This window comes from Hyla sarda, chromosome 4 (assembly GCF_029499605.1).
Source record: "Hyla sarda isolate aHylSar1 chromosome 4, aHylSar1.hap1, whole genome shotgun sequence".
NCBI lineage: Eukaryota > Metazoa > Chordata > Amphibia > Anura > Hylidae > Hyla > Hyla sarda.
The window spans coordinates 181,960,603-181,982,107 of NC_079192.1; the positions used below are offsets into that span (position 1 = coordinate 181,960,603).

The window sequence follows — 21,505 nt, forward strand, 5'->3', positions numbered from 1 at the left end:
TTGTGAGTAGATTGACCCTAGTATGTCCTTTTGGGGTTTTGCTGTTTAGTTATCCAAGTAGGATTGGCTAATGGTTCATACTTCTCTCTATCTGCAGAGTTTATTCAGTGGAATGATGCTCCATGTAGAAAACAAAACCACATTGTGTGCATTTACAAACTATATAAAAATGATCATCCACTGGGAAATGCCGTAAGGCGGGTCACAATATGAACCTTTTACTGTGCTCTAGAAATCTGAATAAAATATCTTTACCCAGATCAACGGTGTTGAGTAGCCAATGCTTTAATATTGGTTTTATTGTGAATTGGTGCCCTTGAATTACTATATATTCAGAAAGAATGATCAATGCTATTTGTTGATTTGGCATAATAAAATTTATTTACATCCATTCAGAATTTTTTTTTCAGTGCAAGTACCAGTAGCCATGTACAATATATACTGATCGTGCCACTGCAACATATGGATTGTGTCACTATCACCAGTTATACATGCAAGACTTTGCATTCTTGTTTTCTCTAGAACAAGCAGGTTAGCCTTCAAGTGAATAAAAAGTACCACAAGTTATGTGATGTGTCATGTGATCTCATAAAGTGGCCAGGTTTCAGCGTTTATTCCCAGGGACCATAAGGAGTTCAGCCAAATCACGCATGGACTGGCAGATTCTTTGTCCAAAACGATGAGAGTTCTGAAGAAAAAGAGAAAAAAAAAAAAAGATTCTAGGTTTGCTGCATATAAAGTGTTTAGCATGGTTCTCTTCATCTCCTTTTAGGTCTTAAAAGTCTGATACAGTTTTAGGTAAACTTTATGCAGAAATATAGAAGATTCTAAAGTGTTCATAAACTTTCAAGCACTACTATTATATATCAAGGCAAAAAAATCATTGCACGCTTAAACAAGCAACATCAGATATCCATGTAAAAAGTCATCTTTGATTTGTTTTATTGTCAAAGGTAATATGCACATTTGTTTTGTAGTCACTGGCCATTCATTGCACAGCACAGCTGACGTATGGGTGTGCACACTGCCTTATTCTGGTGACAGAAATCACTGATTTTTTTTTAATTGTTTTTTTTTTTGAACCATCTTTTCAAGATTCCTAAAAGTATAAGTGCCCCAGAACTATATAATTTGCATTATTTTATCACATCTCAGTTACTTCCCAATAAACTTGCCAAATGCTGGGCTTCATGGCGCTTTGGTTAATTATAAAGAGGCATTCATCTCTATACTTTTACAGCTGTTATTTTTTGGCCCCTGTATACATGCTATGTAGATCACTCACAGTATTATCTTGTTTATTTATCTACCTTGCATTTGTACATTGTGATTGTGGTGCTTTTGGCTCCCTGGGACTTAAGGGACCAAGGGCATACCTGTACGCCCATGGGAATTCCAGTCCCCGCCGCTCGCATCCTTTGACAATGCCTGGGGGGGGGGGGTCCTGAGTCAATTCAGACCGGGATCTGCGGCGATTCCAGGTCTCTGGGGACCTGGAAAAAAAGGGTGATTAGGGCTGTCCAAGACCGCCCCAATCACTCTTGTCACCTCACGATCGCGTGATTGATTGGTCCGGGCGACCGATCAATCACCGAGCCTGCTGGGCGGTGATCGCGGAAGTCCCTTACCTGTCCATCGGGCCAGGCGGGGGTCCCTGGAAAAAGCGGTGGGGTCCCTGGAAGAAGGGCCGGCGGCAGAGGACCCTGGCAGCAGCGGCTGCCGGGTCTTCACTGGCGGTGGCAGGATACAGCAGGAGGTGAGCTGCTTGCCCCCTGCGGTTGCTAAGCAACAACTCCCAGCATGCACAGCCAAAGGGCATGCTGGGAGTTGTAGTTGTGCAGCAGCTGGTTGTAAAACTACACTCTCAGCATGCCCTTTGGCTGTTTGTGCATGCTGGGACTTGTAGTTAAGCAACAGCTAGAGGCAATTTTTTTCTTTGAAGAAGTGTGCCTCCAGCTGTTTCATAACTGCAACTCCCAGCATGCACGGATAGCCAAAGGGCATGCTGAGAGTTGTAGCAGTGTGCCTACAGTTGTTGCATAACTACAGCTCCCAGCATGCCCTTAGGCTGTCAATGCATGCTGAGAGTTGTAGTTTTGCAACAGCTGAAGGCACACTAATTGCGAAACACTGAGTTTGTTACCTAACTTAGAGTTTCGCAACAAGTGTGCCTCCAGTTGTTGCAAACTACAACTCCCAGCATGCACTGACAGACCGTACATGCTGGGAGTTGTAGTTTTGCAACAGCTGGAGGCACACTGAGTTTGTTACCTAACTTAGTGTTTTGCAACCAGTGTGCCTCCAGCTGTTGCATAACTACAACTCCCAGCATGCACGAACAGCCAAAGGGCATGCTGGGAGTTGTAGTTTTGCAACAGCTCGAGGTTTGCTACAGGGTACATTCACACGGGCGGGGGTTTAGTGAGTTTCCCGCTGCAAGTTTGAGATGCAGCAAATTTTCTGCCGCAGCTCAAACTGCCAGCGGGTAACTTGCTGTAAACCCCCGCCGTGTAAATGTACCCTAAAAACACTGCACTACACTAACACAAAATAAAACGCTACATAAACACCCCCTTACACAGTTACCCCCCCCCCCCCCCACCCCAAATAAAAATAAAAAACGTCTTGTACGGCAGTGTTTGCAAAACAGAGCGTCCAGTTGTTGCAAAACAACAACTCCCAGTAATGCCAGTCAGCCATTCATTGTCCAGGCATGCTGGGAGTTTTGCAACAGCTGGAGGCACCCTGTTTGGGAATCACTGGCATAGAATATTTTTGGTATCCGACGCTTGCCTCCAGGTCCACCCCTATGCAAATCCCTAATTTAAGCCTCAAATTCGCATGGCACTCTAACTCCGGAGCCCTGACGTATTTCAAGGCAACAGTTTAGGGCCACATATGGGGTATTTCCGTACTCGGGAGAAATTGCCTATCAAATTTTGGGGGGCTTTTTCTCCTTTTACCCCTTATGAAATGGAAAAGTTGGGGTCTACACCAGCATATTAGTGTAAAAAATTTAAAATTTTTACACTAACATGCTGGTGTTGTCCCATACTTTTCATTTCACAAAAGGTAAAATTTGCAAAGCAATACCCCATATGTGGACGTAAAATACTCTGCGGGCGCACAACTTGGCTCAGGAGTGAGAGTGCACTACGTACATTTGAGGCGATTTGCACAGTTGATCGTTACAGTGGTTTTGACAAACGCAAAAAAAAAAACACCCACATGTGACTCCATTTTGGAAACTACATCCCTCACGGAACGTGACAAGGGGTCAGTGAGCCTTAATACCCCACAGATGTTTGCCGAATTTTCGTTAAAGTTGGACGAGAAAATGAAAAATTTTATTTTTTTTCACTAAAATGCTGTTGTTACCTCAATTTTTTTTATTTTCACAAGGGGTAATAGGAGAAAAAGACCCTCAAAATGTGTTATCCCATTTCTTCTAAGTATGGAAATACCTCATATGTGGATATAAAGTGCTCTGCAGGTGAACTACAGGGCTCAGAAGAGAAGGAGCAGCATTGGATTTTTGGAGGGAGAATTTGGCTGGAATTGAAGGCCATGTGTGTTTACAAAGCCCCCATGGTGCCAGAACAGTGGACCCCCCCACATGTGACCCCATTTTGGAAACTACACCCCTGACGGAACGTAACAAGGGGTGCAGTGAGCTTTTACAGCATTTACAAATTTTCTCCTGTAACCCCTTGTGAAAATAAAAAAAATTGGGGTAACACCAGCATTTTAGTGAAAAAAATCAAATTTTTCATTTTCACGTCCAACTTTAACAAAAATTTGTCAAACACCTGTGGGGTGTAAAGGCTCTCTGTAACCCTTGTTACGTTGCTTTAGGGATGTAGTTTCCAAAATAGTATGCCATGCAGGCTTTTTTATTTTTTTTTTTGCTGCTCCGGCTTCCCAACTGTGACATGCCCCCTAAAAACCATATCAGCAAAATTTGCATTCCAAAAGCCAAATGTGGTTCCTTCTCTTCTGAGCATTGTAGTGCGCCCACAGAACACTTTACGTCCACACATGGGGTATGTCCATACTCAGAAGAATTTGGGTTACAAATTTTGGGGGTCATTTCCTCCTATTTACTCTTGTAAGGTTGCTTTCACACTATAAAAATACCTCCGTTATAAACGCCCGTTATAAAAACCCTGGAAATCGGCCTTTAGAAAATCCCATTATAGTCTATGGGATTTTTCCAATAGCTGTTTTAATTCGTTATCGCCTGTTATTATTAATTTATTATTATTTTTGTGACGGGCGAATGAACGGAAGAAATAGTGCATGCAGGTGAATTTTTTTGGCTGCAGAGGCAGACAAGCAACCAGTGACAGCTGTCAAACAGATTTACAGATGCAGCTATCCCTGTGTGCCCCACCACAGAAGACAACTACTACCCCGGAGGGCGGGGAGTGATCAGAAGCAGGTGTAGGGTTAATTTGCTGCATATTCCTTTAAGAAATGCAGGTTAACAGGGCATGATATCACGTACATCTAAGGTCTGATCAGTCCTGGCATCCCTGATATCTAGTAGTGCGGGGAGAAAGGGGAGGAGTGCTGAATATGGGCTAGGCCTGGCTAGAGCGGCAAAAGCAGGGGTTAGTCCCCTCTAGAGCTTCACATTGTTTTAAGTTGCAGGCAATGGGAATCTGCTGCAAGTGGAATTCCAGTTGGAAATTCCGTAGTGTGAACCTAGTCTAAACAGTGCGGTCATAGCAACTACACATGCATCATCACTTGAAGGTGCCAGAAGCATTAGGCTTCTTTCTCACTACCGTCATGTTCCTGCACTTTGACAGCCGTTTTTCTGCTGAAAGAGGTCATGAAACAATAGACAAAATAACTGAACGTAACGGATAATAGCGGATGACCAATGTCTTATTATAACAGGCATTCTGTCAAAATAACAGGCATGTTCCATCCATTATCACCCGTTTCATCCGTTATAGTCCATTATTTTATGTCCATGTTCTGAGCATGCGCAGTACAAATAACGAATCATAACTGGCAATAAAATAACGGCACTTACGGATGTTGATTGTCCATCACCCATAGACTTCAACTTTAAAATTTTAACGGCCGTTATTCCACCTTTATTTTTGACGGAACAAAAATTAGTGCATGCACCGTCTTTTGTGCCTTCAAAAATAACGGCCATTAGTCATAACGGGACATAACTGGTACTGCAGGATGGTGAAAAAATCCCTATGACATGAATGGGATATTTTGACGACCGTATTAGGGACTTTCAGATGGGCGTTCCTGACGGAAGATTGTGCAGGGTGACAACAGTAGTGTGAAAGGGGCCTAATACAGGTGATGTCCTGCTCAAATGGGGTTGTATAAATGGAAATGTCAACATGAATGGCATTTACATTTGCTGATAATTTTTAGGGCATACTCACGCAAGAATAACCATAAAAGGTAGTATGATTTATTGCTGATCCTTTTCTTGAATTTACATATACACACATATGTGTGCATCGTAATGATAATGAGCCTTGAAGGAAAACAGTCATCTTGTTCACCCACACTAAACCCAATACACTAGGTTATACTGTGGGTAAACAGGAGTCTGATGAGGGGTCACTGACTAAAATACGTACCTTAGGTCCGAGATATGTCCCTCCGAATATCCTCTTCTATCTTCACTGAATTGTGTGCTTGAGGCGTGGCCCTGGCGGGTCAATTTGCATATTGATAGTAGCTGGTTACGTGAACGCTCAGTTGGCGCATGTGCTCACATGACCAGGAACTTGAGGTCACTAGGATGTAGAGTCACAATGAATTTGCAAATTTAGCTGGCGGGTCCGCCTCCAGTGCGCAATTCAGAGAACATAGAAGTGGATCTTCGGTGAGACATACCTTAGACCTAAGGTATGTTTTTTTAGTCAGTGACCCCTCATCAGTCTCCTGTTGACCCACAATATAACCCAGGATTACCATTTTCCTTTAAAGAGTTGTGCAGTGCCACTTTACTGGGTATGGAGTGGCGCTGCTGCGTTCCAGGTGGCAGAGCTGCTGCAGCTCCTTGTCGCTCCTTCCTTTCTGAGCCCTCTAGTGCATTCACATAGCACTTTACATCCCCATATGAGGTATTTTCTTACTCAAGAGAAATTGGGTTACAAATTTTGGGGGGGATTTTCTCCTTTTACCCTTTGTAAAAATAAAAAAAATTGGTCTACATGACCATGCAAGTGTAAAAAATGAAGACTTAGAATTTTCTCCTTCAATTTGCTGCTATTCCTGGGAAACACCTAAAGGTATAACAAACTTTCTAAATGTCATTGTGAATACTTTGAGGGGTGCAGTTTCTATAATAGTGTCATTTATGGGGTATTTCTAATATAAAGGCCCTTCAAATGCACTTCAAAACTAAACTGGTCCCTGAAAATTTTGTGAAAAATTGCTGCTATACTTTGAAGCCCTCTGATTTCTTCAAAAAGTAAAACTTGTCTACTTTATTATATATATGATTATGATGTATATGTGAATCAATATAGAATTTATTTGGTATGTCTATTTCCTTAAAAGTAGAGAGCTTCAAAGCTAGAAAAATGCAAAACTTTCAAATTTTTCACCAAGAAATGATGCAAGTAATGACAAAAATGTACCACTATGTTAAAGTAGAAAATGTCACGATAAAAACAATACTGGAATCAAATTCATAAGTAAAAGCATCCCAGAGTTATCAATGCTTAAAGTGACAGTGGTCAGATGTGCAAAAAAATGATCTGGTCCTTAAGGTGAAATGGGCTTGGGTCTTAAGGGGTTAATGTTACTAGCTACAAAATTTTTTTTAATTTAGGAGTTGTACCGTTTCAGGGCTGGAAAATTTGCTAGAAATATGCAGAGTGATGACATTCTCTCCCGCAAAGATGTAAGACACACCATAGCCATCATCAGCCACCTGTAAATAGGGAAAAGTGCAGATATAATAAATATTCACAGTATCTGAGATATGAATGAGGAGGCTTGGGATCCACCACTGCATGTGACAAATGCATTACAGATTACTTATGGGTAAAGTTTTCTTCACCCAAGAACTTATTTCAGTTTAGAAAAAGAAACAGCTACATTTCAGATTTAGCTCTACTACATCTCTACAGGTATTGTATATAAAACCAAGCAGCATGCATGGTTCCAATATAAATGTACTTTAAGTGGATACACTTATAGTTACAAACATTACAGTTCAGATGATACAGATAACATTTGCAAACGCAGAAAAGGTGTCCCAAATGTAAAAGAAGAACCATTCAATAACCAATTCTTCAAACCCATTAAGAAAACTATGATTATCATGTGCAAGAAAATATCAGAAACAGAATAACGTGTTCACCAATTCCCGGCCCACCCCTCCCCCTTTACTTACAGGTCCAAATCCTCCTCCGGCAGAAATGTGTTCTGGGTATTTCTCTAAATCAAATAGTTTCAGCTGCTGCTGTGGAGTCTGAGATGTGGACAGTTTCCAGGGTTCCGACAACACCTGTAAGTCCCAATGGACAAGATCAGTGGTTTGCCTTGATACTCATTGCTGCAAGCTTTTTGTATTAACTGTATTTATTAGAATACAATCCTTAATGAAGTATAAGCATTCAATGCTCTGGACACAATAGTCATGCATGATTATAGAAGTTAATAGTGCCCCCCCCCCCCGTTTATTGTTCCGATTTTTACAGGTCTTGCTGTAAAACTGTAAACCAGACTTCTTTTCTCGTGTGCGTCAATATGTGTTGCAGTGCGCCAATAATTGTGTCTGCGCCGGATTTAACTGCACCAAAATAAACCTACAAACTCTGCAAAGGAGCGTGACCAGCCAGGAAAGGGGCGGCATGATAGGTCCAATAAGGGGCATGGTTTCACAACCGACCTATTTACTATTGAATTTACAGAAAGTCCTCTGAATAAATGGCTGAAAATTTCCACCAAGAAAAAGCTGGTCAGAAAACTTTACCGACTTATAAATCTTTGATTTCCCAAAGTGAATAGAGCGGAATCCTGCAAGTCATTTCACACTAGTAAAAATCCAACAGTCTTAGTAAATTAGGGCCATGATGTGCATAAAGCCCAGGCAAAAACAGCAGCCCCCATCATAATAATGTATGTAAAAAAGAACATGTTTCTGACATTCAATTTAAAGTGTTACTGCCAATTATATTTACTTTTAACATATTTTCCGCACATTCAGTCTAATGCACAAGGTAAAAGGACAGCACCTCATTCGCCAGATAATGGCTTCATGGATGAAGCCAGATATACTCTAAGGTTACGTTGACGAACTGGGAACAAGTTTCCCGCTGCGCTACCATTCATTTCAACAGGTCCACTGGCACTCTGCAAATCTGCCACTATTGTGTACTGTCCATGGACCAATACAAGTGAATGTTGGTGTAACGCTCAGTGGATTTCCTAGTCACTAGCCTGCGAACCTATCCTAATACAGAACAACCTTTGTGATTCTATTTATGTATGCACTGCAGAAATGAACCAAGATTTTATTGTGATGTTGATATCTTCACTTTTAATGTCTTCCACACAAGTCAAAGTTTAAATTGAACCAGGTTTAAGTCCTGAGATCCACTGTGACTGTGAGCTATAACCAGGTGAAGCACTTGGTAGCATGCTTTACTGCATGGTTAGTTGCTTGATCTGACTCTTGCTCTCTAATATAGTCTATAGGGCACATCAGTTTGATCAGGTGGGGCGGCTGGGGACTGCGGCATGCTTTACCTGGTTAAAACTCACGATTACAGTGGGTCTGAGGACTGAAATCCGGAGCAATCAAAACTTTTGGCATGTCTAGGTGATGTTTCAAAAGTTTATATAAATGACATTACTGCTTAAGGGGACATTCACACATACAGGATCCTGCGCAGATTTGAAGCGCAGGATTTGTAACGGCAGATTAGAAGCTGTGATCAGTCATTTAGTTTATGTTGTAATCTGCAGCAGAAAATCCTGTGAATCAAATCTGCGTACGTGTGAACGTACCCTTAAAGAGAAACTGGCAGACTGTTCACCTAAACCCAATATACTGGCTTATAGTGCAGGTGAATGAACAGCTTTAACCCCTTAAGGACAATGGACGTACTCCTACGCCCCCATTTCCGAGTCCTTAAGGACCGAGGACGTAGGAGTACGTCCTGTCCTTTCCCGGCCCCCTGCCGCTAGCCGGAGGGGAGCCGGTGCCCGATGCCTGCTGAAATCGTTCAGCAGGCATCGCGGCATATCGCCCAGGGGGGTCATTATGCCCCCCCATGTCGGCGATGGCCGCAGATCGCTGGACAATTCAGTCCAGCGATCTGCGGCGATTCCGGGTCAATCGGGTCTCCAGTGACCCGGTGACCCGGAATTACTGGCTGATCGGGGCCGTCAGAGACGGCCCCGAACAGCCAGAGCCTGCAGGGGTGAGGTGGCACTGGTGCCACCTCACGATCGCCCTGATTCGTCGGCCGGATTACCGGCCGACCAATCAGGGCGCCTGCTGCGGGTGTCACTCCCGCACCCGCTCCGCCCCTCTTCCGGAGGACGTGAGCGGGTGCGGGACGTGCACCCCTGGTGCTGGGGACCCCGATCCCCGGCGTTAATGTTGGGATCGGGGCCCCAGGAGCGACGACGATGGCGGCGGCGGCGGGACTGACCTGTGCGGCGATCCAGCAGCAGCAGGAGGTGAGTGACAGCCTCCTGCTGTTGCTTAGCAACAGCTCCCAGCATGCAAAAAGGGCATGCTGGGAGCTGTAGTTATGCAACAGGAGGAGGCAGACCACCACAACTCCCAGCATGCACTTATGGGCATGCTGGGACTTATGGTTTTGCAACAGCTGGAGGCACATTCTTTCTATGGAAAAGTGTACCTTCAGCTGTTGTGTAACTACAACTCCCAGCTTGCACAAACAGCTTAAGGGCATGCTGGGAGTTGTAGTGGTGCATCTGGTGGTTGCATAACTACAACTCCCAGCATGCCCTTTGGCTGTCGGTGACTGCTGAGAGTTGTAGTTTTGCAACAGCTGAAGGCACACTGAGTTAAGTAGCAAACCAGTGTGTCTCCAGCTGTTGCATAACTACAATCCCCAGCATCCCCAGCCAAAGTAGTATGCCTCCGGCTGTTGCATAACTACAACACCCAGCATGCCCTTCCGCTGTCCGTACATGCTGGGGGTTGTAGCTTTTGCAACAGCTGAAGGCACACTGGTTGCAAAACACTGAGTTTGTTGTCAAACTCGGTGTTTCACAACCTGTGTGTCTCCAGCTGTTGCAAAACTACAACTCCCAGCATGCACTGATAGACCGTACATGCTGGGAGTTGTAGTTTTGCAACAGCTGGATGTCCCCCCCCCCCCCCCAATGTGAATGTACAGGGTACACTCACATGGGCGGAGGATTACAGTAAGTATCCGGCTGCAAGTTTGAGCTGCAGCAAATTTTCTGCTGCAGCTCAAGCTGCCAGCGAGAAACTACTGTGAACCCCCCGCCCGTACGACTGTACCCTAAAAACACTACACTAACACACAATAAAATAAAAAGTAAAAAAACACTACATATACACATACCCCTACAATAAAAATGAAAAACGTCTGGTACGCCACCGTTTCCAAAACGGAGCCTCCAGCTGTTGCAAAACTACAACTCCCAGCATGCACTGATAGACCGTACATGCTGGGAGTTGTAGTTTTGCAACAGCTGGATGTTCCCCCCCCCCCCCCCCCCAATGTGAACGTACAGGGTACACTCACATGGGCGGAGGATTACAGTAAGTATCCGGCTGCAAGTTTGAGCTGAGGCAAATTTTCTGCCGCTGCTCAAACTGCCAGCGAGAAACTACTGTGAACCCCCCGCCTGTGCGACTGTACCCTAAAAACACTACACTACACTAACAAAAAATAAAATAAAAAGTAAAAAACACTACATATACACATACCCCTACACAGCCCCCCTCCCCTCCCCAATAAAAATGAAAAACGTCTGGTACGCCACTGTTTCCAAAACGGAGCCACCAGCTGTTGCAAAACAACTACTCCCAGTATTACCAGATAGCCACTGACTGTCCAGGCATGCTGGGACTTTTACAACAGCTGGAGGCACCCTATTTGGGAATCACTGGCGTAGAATACCCCTATGTCCACCCCTATGCAATCCCTAATTTAGGCCTCAAATGCGCATGGCGCTCTCACTTTGGAGCCCTGTCGTATTTCAAGGCAACAGTTTAGGGTCACATATGGGGTATCACCGTACTCGGGAGAAATTGTGTTACAAATTATGGGGGGTATTTTCTGCTATTACCCTTTTTAAAAATCAAAAATGTTGGCGTGTCCTGCAGTGCATGGCGGCGGTCGCATAAACCTTGTGCTCCGCTGCAGCCCAGGCCTAATAGCGGCTAAACAGCGTTGTTCCTGAGCATATCGCTACGGCAATTGTGCCCACCGGTACCTGATCTGTCGGGGCCCCTAATGATGACCCGGAGGCGAGGGAAAAAGAGCCCGCTGAAGCTCACGGCGTTCTTTCCTGCTGCGGAGGCCTCACAAGATGGCGCGGCTCTGTGCGTGTCGGCGTCTCCGGCTACTGGAAGCGCCTCACCAGCGTCTTCATCCTCTCAGACGGGCTGCGCCCTGGAGGCTTCTCCTTCAACTCCTCTGACTCTCCTGACAGGTTGGTCGCCCTCGGTGCAGCAGGACCCGCAGGTACCGTCTTCCCCGATCTCTTCTAAGTCACTGGGAGTGGGGACCCAGCATGCTAGAGGCCCAGGAGGCCCTGATGGGAGCTCTTCGTCGGCGCCCCTAACTGAACCTATTATGAGGGGGCTTCTCGCTGAGTTACATACCTCCATTCAGGGTGACATTAAGGCAGCCGTGTCCAATATACAACATGAGATCTCCTCTCTTGGACACCGCACATCGCATATTGAAAGCAAGATGGCGGAACTCACCTCTTCACATAATGAAGTAGTGGACCTAGCTAATGGCCTGGAGGATGAGGTTACCGCTCTTCAACTCAAGATAGCGGATATGGAGGACAGGTCTCGCCGCAACAATTTAAGGGTAAGAGGGGTGCCGGAGTCTGTGAAGACGGAGGACCTCAACAGCTTCCTAACGGATTACTTTGCATTTTTGCTGCCTCAGGCTTCCACCCTAGATCTGCTAATGGACAGAGTCCACAGGCTCCCTAAGCCCAAAACCCTACCTGCTGCTACACCAAGGGATGTGATTCTGCGCCTTCACTTCTACCATATTAAGGAGCAATTGATGTCGGTGGCGCGCTCCTCACCCTCCCTGCCAGATAGGTATTCGGGACTCCAACTTTACACGGATCTATCTGCTGCCACTCTAGCCAGGAGACGTGAGTTCAGTGCAGGGACTAAAGCTCTCAGAGAAAAAGGGATCCCTTATAAATGGGGATTCCCTGTGAAATTGATTATCACCAATAATGGGTCCAAACATGTGGTCTCTTCCCCGGAGACCCTTTTGCAAATGTGTGCGGAATGGAACTTACCTGTTGATCTGACTGCTCAGAGGTCCCTGGACATACCACATGCTGCAAAGATAGCTGAGGAATGGAAGGTTGTTTCCCACCGCAAGAAAAAAAGCAAGACATGAACTGTTTCTCTGCCTTTGGACAGGCCTGTCCGAATTGACTCACTGGCTTGCGACTGGGGTACCCTTCCCCATTTTGTGGGTTACTTATCCTCTTAGTGCTCTGGATACTTTTCCTGAATGTTTAAACATTCGGCCTAACTGCAGTCGAATGTGCTTACTTACCCCCATTAAGACCTACCACATGGTCTTTACTACTGCTTGCTCATTTTATCTGTTCTTTGTTGTTCGTTCTGTTTACTTGTTTTCTGTCCAGTTGGTCCTCCATCACTTGCTTTCTCTGATATTGGATATGAGAGGCTCCTCTTGCAGATGCTAGGTGTAGATGTATCCTGTTTGACGGGAGTACCTGCTCCTTTTCAGCTTACTGTGCTAATGGTTCTGCTTTGCGTTGATGTACACTTTAATTATGGTTATTAAGGTTGTGTCTATGAATGTACGTGGTCTTAACTCACCGTATAAAAGGTCTCTGGTGTGGAGGGAGGCTGGACGCCTGGCGGCCGATATCCTCTGTATACAAGAATCCCATTTATTAGCCCTAGATGCCCATAGACTCCAAAATAAGAGATATCCACACATCTATCAGGCGCATGCTGTTCACAAGAAGGGAGGAGTGGCGATTGCATTTAAGAACACCCTGACGGTTACTGTCCAACACTCTGTGATAGATGATAGAGGTCGTTTTATAATTATTGTGTGCTTACTGAACAATGTTCAATATACCTTAGGCTCCTTATATGCGCCTAACACGAAACAGTGTACCTTCCTCAGGGCGTTCTTGCGCAAATTGGAATCCTTGAGAAGGGGCCACTGCCTACTGCTAGGAGATTTTAATATGACCATGTGGCCTAGTGTAGATTCTACTTCGCCCAGTTTGAAAAAAGAACCCACCGGTTTCTTCACTAGTGTGTCCCAAAATGACCTATATGATGTTTGGCGTATATCCCACCCCACGGAAAGGGACTTTACCTTCTTTTCTCATGTGCATAAGATATACACCAGAATAGATTACGCCCTTACCTCCCACTCTCTCCTATCATTGGTTTCAAAGGCCCAAATTATGCCCATAGAATGGTCGGACCATTCCCCCATAAGCGTAACCATTAAGGAATCGCATAGCCCCCGCCCGACCTATATTTGGAGACTTAATCCACTAATACTCCATAACCCTGAATACTCTGAAGCGACCAAATTGGCGGTTGATGCCTACTTCCGCATTAATGATACTGGTGATGTTACAGACCCCATGCTTTGGTGTGCGTTTAAGGCTACAATTAGGGGCCACTTTATTAGCCAAACAGCCTATGACAAGAAGGTCCGCCAGACCAAAACACTAGAACTCCAACAGCGCCTTGCAGATTTACATAGGCGCAATAAGGCCTCGTACTCTCCATCACTAGTGGAAGAAATTTCACAGGTTAGTGCTACCCTACACTCCCTCTCTTTACACAGCTATGAGATGGCACTGAGAAGGCTCAAAATGACATGGTATTGGCAGGGTAATAGATCTGGCTCTATACTGGCTAAACAACTTAAAAAACGCCAGTATAAGGGGAGAATCCCCTTCCTTACTAAATCTGATGGTTCTATAGTTACTGACCCTCAAAGTATAGCCAATTGTTTTGCAGATTTTTATAGCAAATTATACAATCTTCAACATGACATTGCTACTCCACAGCCTGATGAAGCAGTTATCTCTTCTTTTCTGTCCTCTATGTCCCTCCCCTCTCTGTCCTCGGACCAGGCATCTGATCTTTGCTCTCCCTTCTCCACAGAAGAAATTCTTGAATGTGTGCGTTCCCTCAAGCCCTTGAAGTCACCTGGTCCTGATGGTATTACAAATGAATTTTATAAGCGATTTGGCCCTTCCGTAGCTCCCTTTTTGACCAGAGCCTTCAACCATGTTAAGGAGAACGGTGTGCCCCCTAAAGAGATGTTGGATGCTCTGGTCGTTACCATACCTAAACCTGGTAAGCCACTGGACTCTACCCTAAATTACAGACCAATATCTCTCCTAAATAGTGATATTAAATTGTACGCCCTGGCTCTAGCTGCTAGGTTGAATAGGGTTCTGCCGGACCTAATTCACAGGGACCAGGTTGGCTTCGTCAAGGGTCGTCAAACGGTGGATGGTACGAGACGCTTTCTCGACATCATCACAAAAGCGCATTCCGATCGGACGCCTTCTCTCTTGCTGTCCCTTGATGCGGAGAAGGCGTTCGATCGGGTGCACTGGGGATATTTGCGGAGTGTGCTGCGTAAGTTTGGTTTTCCCCACTCTTTGGAATCCGCCATTATGGCTCTATATACGCTCCCATCTGCTAGAATTTACACGATGGGTACCCTTTCTAATAGTTTCTCACTTAGCAATGGGACAAGACAGGGGTGCCCCCTATCCCCTCTTATATTTACCTTAGTTATGGAGCCGCTTGCTCAATCCATCAGGGACTCCCCAGACATTGCGGGCATTCAAATAGGAAAAGTAGACCACAGAATTGGCTTGTTTGCCGACGATGTTATCATTAGTCTCTCCAACCCCCAAAGCTCTTTAGGCCCAGTTATGGACATTATTGATGCTTTTAGCCGGGTTAGCTTTTATAAGATTAACCCCACAAAGTCGTGTATCTTACCATTGCAGATACCCACTGAGCAACAGAGATGGCTACAAGCTAAATATCCCTTTCAATGGGTCACTGACCAGATTCCTTACTTGGGCATAGTCCTTACTGCATCGCCTGATAAGACAATTGCTTCTAATTTTGCTGTTGTGCGGTCCCAGCTTACCAAGGAAATTGATAACTTCTCCAAACTTCCTGTCTCATGGGCGGGACGTGTTGCCACTGCTAAGATGATGCTGCTCCCTAAAATTTTATATTTTTTTAGATGCCTGCCGATGATAGTGCCCGCCTCCTTCCTCTCACAACTACAAAGAATGCTCTTACGATTTATTTGGGATGGTAAGCACCCCAGGGTTGGTGCGAATATACTGTATCGTCCTGTGCATGAGGGGGGTATGGGGGTACCCAACCTTAAATTGTACTATCACGCTGTTCTACTCGATCAGCTTAAAAAATGGTGGTGGCAGGACGTTCCCCCCCTGTGGGTAGATATTGAAGCTGCTGTCCTTAATGTTTCTAACTTTAATAACTTTCTCTGGGCATTGCGTTTTAACCCTACCTTTGCTCCCTCTTCTCCTTTCTCCACTATTGCGGCTGCTATCAGGTTGTGGAGTAAGGTGGCACGGATCAAAAGTCTTTGTCCACCTAGAGTGAAGGATATCCCTTTAGCTGCTATAGGAGATTATCTTTTAGACATAGATTTTAAGCCCTGGATAGATGCGGGCATCCTCACTGTGGCAATGATTAGCGATGCTAATGGGTTGATGCCTTTCACTGATATTGTACACATGTTCTCTATATCACAGAAAGACTTTTACAAATATTTGAGGCTTAGACATTTTCTGAGTTCCCTCCCTTGGGATAGCTCTCGGCCTCGCACTACGTATGAACATCATTTCCTGTGCAGGGACTCCTTTGCTAGGGGTATCTCCCTTGCTTATGTAGCTTTGACTGAGGCGGAGGGGGAAATGATCAGTACGTTTAAGTCCAGATGGGAGGAGGACTTGGCACGCAGATTCACGGCTGAGCAGTGGAGCTTTGTCTTTAACATGCACAAAAAATATTCTAAATGTGTTAGCCATTTCGAGGCTTCCAGGAAGCTCCTATACCGATGGTACTACACGCCGGTACGTCTGGCTAAAATATACCCTACCACTTCCCCGGTGTGTTGGCGATGTAACCAGGAAAGTGGTACTCTGCTACACGTGTGGTGGACTTGCCCGTTGATTGCACCTCTCTGGACCAAAATTAAAAAGTTATTGGACAACCTAGTGGACTGCCCCTTCTCATGGGGCCCAGAGAGTGCGCTACTATTCCTGTCCTTAGAACAAGTTCCCCCGCATTATATGACCATTTTGTATCATATTCTGACAGTTGTGAGGGCTCACATTGCTCGGAGGTGGAAGTCGACTGAGGTGCCGAGTCTTCCTGCCATTCTGGCGGAGGTTCATAGTAACCTCGTGTTGGAGGGATTGATAGCGAAGAGGTGTGGGGCTTCTAATAGCCGTATAGCTACCCTGTCCCAGTGGACGGACAGTTGTTCGGCCCCAGTTAGGGTCATAGATTAGCTAACTGTGTATGCAAGATGTATCTCACTCTGATATGTGTATTATGATTATGATTGTATTGGTGGTCTCTTATTCCTTGTTTTATACTTTGTATATTGAGGACCTTACTGTTGTTCTGTTGTTTGTGCTCCCTTCTTGGGTGCATAACTGTACTGGTTTGTGTTATATGAAAATTCATAAATAAAGTTTTAAAAAAAAAAATAAAAATCAAAAATTTTTGGGAAACCAACATTTTTCTGCTATTACCCTTTTTAAAAATGTAAAAATTTTGGGAAACCAAGCATTTTAGGTAAAAATTATTTTTTTTTTTAACATATGCAAAAGTCGTGAAACACCTGTAGGGTATTAAGGTTCACTTTACCCCTTTTTACGTTCCCCGAGGGGTCTGGTTTCCAAAATGGTATGCCATGTGTTTTTTTTTTGCGGTTCTGGCACCATAGGGGCTTCCTAAATGCGGCATGCCCCCAGAGCAAAATTTGCTTTCAAAAAGCCAAATGTGACTCCTTCTCTTCTGAGACCTGTAGTGCGCCAGCAGAGCACTTCTCACCCCCATATGGGGTGTTTTCTGAATCGGGAGAAATTGGGCTTCAAATTTTGGGGGGTATTTTCTGCTATTACCCTTTTTAAAAATGTAAAAATTTTGGGAAACCAAGCATTTTAGGTAAAAAAATTTTTTTTTTTAACATATGCAAAAGTCGTGAAACACCTGTAGGGTATTAAGGTTCACTTTACCCCTTTTTACGTTCCCCGAGGGGTCTGGTTTCCAAAATGGTATGCCATGTGGTTTTTTTTTGCGGTTCTGGCACCATAGGGGCTTCCTAAATGCGGCATGCCCCCAGAGCAAAATTAGCTTTCAAAAAGCCAAATGTGACTCCTTCTCTTCTGAGACCTGTAGTGCGCCAGCAGAGCACTTTTCACCCCCATATGGGGTGTTTTCTGAATCGGGAGAAATTGGGCTTCAAATTTTGGGGGGTATTTTCTGCTATTATCCTTTTTAAAAATGTAACATTTTTGGGAAACCAAGCATTTTAGGTAAAACATTTTTTTTTTTTTTTACATATGCAAAAGTCGTGAATCACCTGTGGGGTATTAAGGTTCACTTTACCCCTTGTTACGTTCCCTGAGGGGTCTAGTTTCCAAAATGGTATGCCATGTGTTTTTTTTTTTGCTGTCCTGGCACCATAGGGGCTTCCTAAAGGTGACATGCCCCCCAAAAACCATTTGATGCTCCTTCCCTTCTGAGCCCTCTACTGCGCCCGCCGAACAATTAACAGACATATGAGGTATGTGCTTACTCGAGAGAAATTGGGTTTCAAATACAAGTAAAAATTTTCTCCTTTTTACCCCTTGCAAAAATTCAAAAATTGGGTCTACAAGAACATGCGAGTGTAAAAAATGAAGATTGTGAATTTTCTCCTTCACTTTTCTGCTATTCCTGTGAAACACCTAAAGGGTTAATACACTTATTGAATGTCATTTTGAATACTTTGGGGGGTGTAGTTTTTATAATGGGGTCATTTATGGGGTATTTCTAATATGAAGACCCTTCAAATCCACTTCAAACCTGAACTGGTCCATGAAAAATAGTGAGTTTGAAAATTTTGTGAAAAATTTCCAAATTGCTGCTGAACTTTGAAGCCCTCTGGTGTCTTCCAAAGGTAAAAACTCATAAATTTTATGATGCAAACATAAAGTAGACATATTGTATATGTGAACCCAAAAATGTTTTATTTTGAATATCCATTTTCCTTACAAGCAGAGAGCTTCAAAGTTAGAAAAATTCAAAATTTTCATTTTTTTCATCAAATTTTGGGATTTTTCACCAAGAAAGGATGCAAGTTACCATAAAATTTTACCACTAAGTTAAAGTAGAATATGTCACGAAAAAACAATCTCGGAATCAGAATGATAACTAAAAGCATTCCAGAGTTATTAATGTTTAAAGTGACAGTGGTCAGAATTGCAAAAAACGCTCCGGTCCTTAAGGTATAAAATGGCCTGGTCCTTAAGGGGTTAAAAAGAAAAGGAGAGCCTGCCAGGGGCTCCCCCGTGTTGTTCATTACAGGGATGGGACAGGCAGTGAATATAGAGGAGGTGGGATAACTCTGTGAGCCGCTCACCACCTCTATTGCGCACAGCAGCGGAATAGCAATCAGTGAATAAACAGTCATAACTCTGCAACTACTACACAGATTAATGTATGTAAAAGATTTTCCTCTGCGCTGTGATGACAGCGGGGTGCCGCCACTGAGAATGCGGGGGTCCCCAGTGGTGGGACCCCTGCGATCAGACATCTTATCCCCTATCCTTTGGATAAGATGTCTAGGGGTGGAATACTCCTTTAAGCAAGGTCTACTTTGAAAAAATTCTGCCTAGTGCGGCCTAGTGGTACTTAAATATCGCACTATACACATAGTAACAGAATGTATGAAGTTCTCACCTGCTGAAGGAAAGGGGAGTCAGTTCCCAGATACTTGGATACGAGATAGAGGCAGAATAGGTGGCGGTCAATACCTTTGCCTGTCATTGCTAAACGATACATAAGCTGGTGACGCTCTGCCGCCGCGCGGTAAAGAGCCATGCGATTCTCTTTCTGTATAAAAAAGGGGATCATGATCAGAGTAAAATTCTTCCCGTTATAAGATCAAACTTATTGAAAAGAATAAGACTCAAAGCATATACACACAGTTTCATTGGGATCCTCCATGGCTTTTACAAATGCACAAGACTCGGAGGTGCATGACCTAACAGTCTCTGTTCGACCTTCACGGAACAGGCGAGTCATTGAAGCTTCGTATGTCAGACAGAAGTGACCCTTATCCTGCCAAAACACATTTAACAGAAAAAGAAAAAGTTTACATACGAGATTCAATTCACGGTAGATATTAAAGGCAATCTGACAGCTTAAAGGAGCTCATTTGCATATTAGCAACAGGGGCTCTATCTCACTAACAAACCACCGATCAAGTAAATAAAAAAACCTGCTCAACTTGGCGGCTTATATTTGAGTTATTTAGCACTCCATTAAGAATTCCCACACATTTGCATATTAGCAACAGGGGCTCTATCTCACTAATTGGACCAAACATACATGTAGAGCTCCAGTTCAGCAATGTGGAAAATACATATGGATATAATATACATATACTGTATATGAAGCCATGGTGGCCAAAGGCCACATGGTTTTGCCTGTGAAAACAAATTTATTACCCGAGAGATTGTGTAGTCATTAGCCACCATATGAGGGCTGGGTTCAGTCCACGTTCATTGAAGGGGTACTCTGGTGGAAAAATATTTTTTCAAATCAACTGGTGCCAGAAAGTTAAACAGATTTGTAAATTAGAAAAGAACTCCGTCCGGCACCAAAGTATGGGGTAAAAGGCTTGTCTTTATTTATTGCACAGCAGGTTACATACAGATCAAGATGTCTGACGCGTTTCGCCCTTTACAGGGCTTAATCGTAGACTAATGCACCTTGTAACAAACATGATTAAAATACTGAGCGATCCGGTCACATGACCTATCGCATCATCACATTAAAATTACACGGAAGAACTGGATACCTGGATAACACATGGATCGGGCTCTATTTGCATATCCTGAGGTAATTAACTACGCGCTAGTTCACACATTCCTACCTAACGTTTTTTTTTATGTAAATCTTTTTCTAGAATTATATGGATCTTACCGCAGACCTCATTAGTTTGTTATATCCATGACAATATCTACATACTTATATGTAACGATAGGACCATGTATATCCCTATACCGCTTGAGGACCAAAAGAAACAAAAAAACTACTACTACTACCTGAGATCTAATTTAACGGCTACAAGGTATTATGAGAGGGCACCGAGGCTATTATTATTTTAGATATTATAGACTATATTCATTTTTATAGTAAAATATGCATATTTCCGTTATACATAACGGTTTGGATATATGCATATAATGCATTGCACATGTGAGTTTATATTATTACGCATATGTAGATGTTTATTAATTATGGGATGCTTAATTTCTGTTACCTTATTTACTTTGGTTACATTTGTTTATTGTTATGTGTTTATTATTATATTTTATATTATTTTTGTTTTTATTATTATTATTTATTATTATCTTTTTTACCGATTTTTTATTATTTTTATAATTTGCTGCATTATTATTTTGTTTGTGTTACTTTATAATTTACACTATTGTTAATATTATTTTAATTTATTTTATTTTCAACGGTAAAAGCTAAGCAAATGTCAACCAATATTTTTCATGTGGAACGCAATGAATTGAGGCGTTATTTTTCAGGGACAAGTGATTATCAAATCTAGTCTCTTATTTAGACCTTGTGGATGCCTAGTTGCTAGTAGGAACATGAAGTGTTTAGAGAGCATGGACACACTAGATACATTATTTTTGATGTCGGCTACATGTTTACGGAATCTTGTTTTCAATGTATTCCCTGTGCAACCTGTGTATTGTAACTTACAGGCAGTGCATGTGGCCACGTATACAATGGATTTTGAATTGCAATTGATATAATCTTTAATCTTATATTCTTTGCCCGTACAACATGAAATTATTTTATTTGTTTGTTCTATGAAATTACAGGTAATGCACCTAGTGTGTCCACACTTCCAACACCCTGTTGTTTCCAGCCAAGTCCCCCTATTTTTTCTGGGATTGGACTGGCTTGAAAACAAACTGGGTGACAAAGTGG

The 21,505-nt window shown here is 43.4% G+C and overlaps 1 protein-coding gene across 1 annotated transcript in view; it reads right to left on the bottom strand.

The window, feature by feature from the left end:
* Nucleotides 1–367: 367 nt before the first annotated feature.
* Nucleotides 368–21,505, bottom strand: part of CPT1B (carnitine palmitoyltransferase 1B) — a 67,371-nt gene continuing 46,233 nt past the window's right edge. Inside the window, exons 15-19 of the mRNA XM_056573008.1 lie at nucleotides 19,478–19,612; nucleotides 19,232–19,384; nucleotides 7,391–7,504; nucleotides 6,833–6,925; nucleotides 368–688 (exon numbers count right to left, since the gene is read on the bottom strand). Coding sequence (XP_056428983.1) covers nucleotides 605–688; nucleotides 6,833–6,925; nucleotides 7,391–7,504; nucleotides 19,232–19,384; nucleotides 19,478–19,612 — 579 coding nt within the window. The 3' untranslated portion in view covers nucleotides 368–604. The remainder of the gene's footprint in view (nucleotides 689–6,832; nucleotides 6,926–7,390; nucleotides 7,505–19,231; nucleotides 19,385–19,477; nucleotides 19,613–21,505) is intronic.